The sequence below is a fragment of the Pinus tabuliformis genome, chromosome 7, assembly GCF_031772625.1.
Source record: "Pinus tabuliformis cultivar Carrire ecotype Pingquan chromosome 7, CPIR1, whole genome shotgun sequence".
Classification (NCBI taxonomy): domain Eukaryota; kingdom Viridiplantae; phylum Streptophyta; class Pinopsida; order Pinales; family Pinaceae; genus Pinus; species Pinus tabuliformis.
In genome coordinates this window covers 1,535,444,979-1,535,449,527 of record NC_142293.1, presented here as the reverse complement: position 1 = coordinate 1,535,449,527, position 4,549 = coordinate 1,535,444,979, and the positions used below count along the sequence as shown (strand labels likewise).

At 42.0% G+C, this 4,549-nt stretch overlaps 1 protein-coding gene across 1 annotated transcript; it reads left to right on the top strand.

Moving 5' to 3' along the window:
• Positions 1–541: 541 nt before the first annotated feature.
• On the top strand, positions 542–2,397 carry LOC149253716 (benzyl alcohol O-benzoyltransferase-like). The gene is given in 3 exon segments (XM_089456903.1): positions 542–1,266; positions 1,386–1,693; positions 1,695–2,397. Coding segments are annotated over 3 exon segments (1,332 nt in total). The 5' UTR covers positions 542–834; the 3' UTR covers positions 2,287–2,397.
• Positions 2,398–4,549: the final 2,152 nt, after the last annotated feature.

Genomic DNA, 4,549 nt, shown 5'->3' with positions numbered 1-4,549 from the left:
TCACACTCCCTAATTATTCGTCCTCTGATTATGAGAAAACAAGACTTGTCAAATGATACTTTCTTTAAATAATTAAAATGTTTAAACATTCACGAATAATCCAAAGTTGGATATATAAATAATACTCTATTTAAATACTTAAATGTTCCAAGATTCACCAATAATCCGAGAAAATTGGTTGGATATTTAAATATCTAAAAAATTAGATTCCCGATAACCCGACAAAGTTGGACGAAACGAATAAAGGAAGGTGTGTAATGGTTTCCCGTAGCGGTCTCCGAAATATCGCCTCTGCACAAAATTTGAACCCGAGAGATTCGGAGAAGCCAAAGAATTCGCTACGCCCTTTTATTACGGACCCTGAGGCGTTATATACGTGTTACACAATATGTGATTACCTCAATCACCGTTCCAATTATTTGACTTGATCCGAAAACGCGGTTTTGCTTTATAATTATAAATTCTCGTCGCTGAGATTTTCATAATCAAATTCAAATCGAGTTCCCGTCTGAAAGAGGAGCTATCTTGGTGTCAATTTTATCGAAATGTCGTGGAAGCTAGACTCTGTGAAATTGTTGGGAGATTTCTGAGTGCGTTTTAAATGTGGAAGTCCCTGTCATGGCTAACCGTGTTGGCCCGCTAGGTGAGATAATGTCAAGCCTGTTCAGATCCTTATATGTAGTGACACCTTCTGCAACTATGTCACAGCACCTTCTCCACCTTCAAATCTTGCATCTCTATTTGTTTTGCTTCCTGTCTCCAGTCAAGTGCAGAATTTTCTGCTGACTTGCTGGATTCGTAGGCTTCGGTTGACTGTCGAAACTTTAATCTGCCATGGCATCTCTGCAATTCAAGGTCGCCAGAAAGCCGGCCGTCCTTGTCGCTCCTTCCTTGCCTACTCCCAAAGAGTCTCTATACCTTTCCAATATCGATGATCAAGCGGGTCTCAGATTTCATATTCCGATCGTTCAGTTCTATCGTTTCGACCCATCGAAGAAGGGTGAGGATCCTGCCAGAGTTATCAGAGAAGGGCTGGCCAAGGCTTTGGTGTTCTATTATCCTTTTGCCGGAAGGCTCAGAGACGCGCCCGGCGGTAAGCTCGTGGTGGAATGCACGGGCGAAGGGGTGCTGTTTGTGGAAGCTGACGCCGACGTTGCTCTCGAGGAATTCGGAGACCTTCAGCCGCCATTCCCCTGCTGGGAAGATCTGCTGCACGACGTGCCGGGTTCGGAAACCCTCACCAACTCTCCTCTGCTTCTCATTCAGGTTAATTTTCTTTATGCTAAGCATTAATTCAATTAATTTTCGTCTGCATTTGCTATTGGCGGTTACCTTGGCTGCTATTTCTATTTCTGAGCGTACTGGTTATCATGATGAACTTTCAGGTAACGCGGCTGAAATGCGGAGGGTTCATATTCGCCCTGCAGTTGAACCACACAATGTGCGACGCCGTTGGCCTCGTTCAGTTCATGACTGCTGTCGGAGAAATGGCGAAGGGGGCGGCGAAGCCTTCGGTTCGTCCCGTTTGGAAAAGAGAAATCCTCCGCCCGCGGACGAATCCGGCTGTTAACTTCCCCCTTTACGAGTACGATCAAATCGAAGACAAGGATGGGCAGATGGTGCCTGTGAACGAGATGAGCCACAATTCATTCTTCTTCGGACCCAAGGAGATGGAATCGCTGAAGAGGCAAGCAGTCGGCCAAGGCATTCGAAGTTCTATCGGCATGTTTGTGGCGTTTGAGAACCAGGGCTCTCCAGCTGCCTTCGGAGCAAGAGGTTCGGTTAATATTCCCCTTCGACGCTCGAACCAAATTCGACCCGCCGCTTCCGAAAGGCTTCTACGGGAACGCGATCTGCTTTGCATGCGCCAAGTCGACTGCAGGAGAGCTGGCAAAAAAACCGCTGTCTTTCGCTGTGAAATTGATAAACGAAGCGAAAAGGGCTGTGAACGATGAATACATGCGATCGGTGATAGATTTGATGGAATTAAAAGGGCGCCCGCATTTTACAGTGGTGGGAACATTTCTGGTTTCGGATGTTACCAAAATCGGCTTCGGGGATGTGGATTTCGGATGGGGAAGAGCGGCATACGGAGGGCCTGCAAAAGGGGGAGTGGGAGCAGTGCCAGGCGTGTCCAGCTTCTACATCCCTCTCCAAAATACAAGTGGGGTGCAAGGAATATTGGTTCCCGTTTGCTTGCCCTCTGCCGCTATGAAAAGATTTCAAGCAGAAATCAATGAAGCCACGGAGAAGTACGCTCCTCCTTTTCTACATTCCTCTCTGTGAAGCGTAGTTTAAATGTTTGACCTTTTATTTTCTCCTTTCCCAGATTTGTTGCAATCGTAGATTTATAAATCTGTATAATTTTCAGTGTTCATAGGCTTTACAGAAGCTGGTTCATTTATGTATTGAAAGATATGATTTAAATAATAAAAAATTATCATTTTCTCCGGCATTTAAAAAAAAAATTATAAGCTTGGGAATAAAACAAAATGGTTTACTTTATTCCAAGCAAGTTCTCGTAAATTGTGTAGAAGCTTTCTTGTTCTTCAGCATTTCCAATTCGAGGTTGGGTTGAAGAATTGGTTCAATCTCCATGTGAGCGTATGATTATTGCAGTAGAACATATAGTTAATTATAGTTCGAGTAATTGTAATGATTTCTTTAAATTGGAGTGGTTCTTTGAGAGAAATTGTAGAGACAGTCAAAAGTGACTGGAATTCGAGTAAAAAAATTTCAAAAAGAATTGTAGAGGCAGTTTGTATACCTTTCCAACCTGTCGTTTTGACGTCTAATTTCATAGAGAAAATGTAAAAATCTATAATATTTGTAATGGGAGTATGGGAGTCTGGGACCACCGGACTAGCAGTGCCACAGTAGTATGCACAGTTTAAAATAAAAGCCTTTAACTGCATCACCATCCCACTGCAGGGTACTTACCATTGATTATCCAGCGACAATCCACCATCCCACTGCAGGGTACTTACCATTGATTATCCAGCGACAATCCACCGCTCAAATTTAATACGAGACTTGCAATTGCAAATTGCAATCTACTGCAATCCGCTAGTCACTAGTGCCGCGGCCCGCAGTGCGTATTCCTCCAGGGTTCAGTGAAGCTCAGGTTCCAATGTCAGAGGGTTCCCTGTTAAGGATTGCCAGCGATCTTGGATACCAATTACAGTGAGGAGTTCAGACGTGGATGTCAGGCTATAAACAAAAAACCAGCGAACAGGGTAAGTACATTCTATTTTGTAAAAAGAATGCATGGCTCGACAGTTAATGTGATAAATTTAACAGGTAGAATTGTTCCATCTAAACATATGGTAGGCATATCATCCGTCACAAATATTATAAAACCATTTTCTGGTAATCTTCTTTTTAAATTCCCTTATGTTGTAAAATATAAATTGTATTTGAATACCAAAATACGAGTGCTCTGTTTCCTGAACTTCATCAATCTTATCCCAGTGCCAACCATTTCCAATCTCCAAGTAGGTTTCCATTGCGCATTTAACTGACTACATTTCTTCAAACTCTGCTCGGATCTGAATGAATCAGAGCAAATTACTGGTATATATAGATACCAATATATTCTAATTGGTAATATTCTTTTTGTTTTGATATAGACCAGGCTTTTGGGCATGCTGGGACTGTGTTCTCGCATAGACAACAGTAGGTAGGGCTTTCATGGCCGATTTATCTAAACCATTACAGTGAGGCACTTCCTCTGCAACATCCCCTGAAGACCTTGATGCAATCATCTGACTGCAGTGAAGTGCCCATTTAACAATGAAATTTATACATAGTGCAGCCCATGGATATATTTATCTAAACCATTACAGTGAGGCACTTCCTCTGCAACATCCCCTGAAGACCTTGATGCAATCATCTGACTTCAGTGAAGTGCCCATTTAACAATGAAATTTATACATAGTGCAGCCCATGGATATTTGTCCATTCAGTTTTCTATTCCACAGAAAAGATAAAGCTAATGCGTCCCGTCCGTATATAAAAAAATATACAAGCAGCCAAACATGTTAGGTGTTGGATAAGTGAGAGCCATGATGACTCACATTAAAAAATTATGCTCTTTGGTGTTGGATGATTGCAAGCCATGATGACTCACACTTAAAAAATATGCTCTTTTTGGGGTCACTACCTAAAGTTGATGTTTAATCAATTTTTAAATACAAATCAGGAGTTAACGAAATAAGCTTTGCTTCTCACTCAAGGGACTTTGAAATTTGGAACCAGATTTGATTGAAGCTTTTTGGACATCTGTGCCTACCACATGGGGAGGCAAATTACCAGAGACAAAATTCTGTTATGGGTAGCCGCATATTATAATTTATGACCTTTGAAGTTCCCAACTTCCCACACTCCTGTTCGCTTTAATGTAAAGCGTGGAGCCTGTGACAACACCAAGATTTTGTTATTTTTATATGTTTTTAGGGAATGTTGTAGATAGAATGTTGTAGTGTAGGCTTTTTTTTTATTAACTACCCTTGTACCATGGCATGTGGTCCAGGTTGCCCCCTTTCATTCC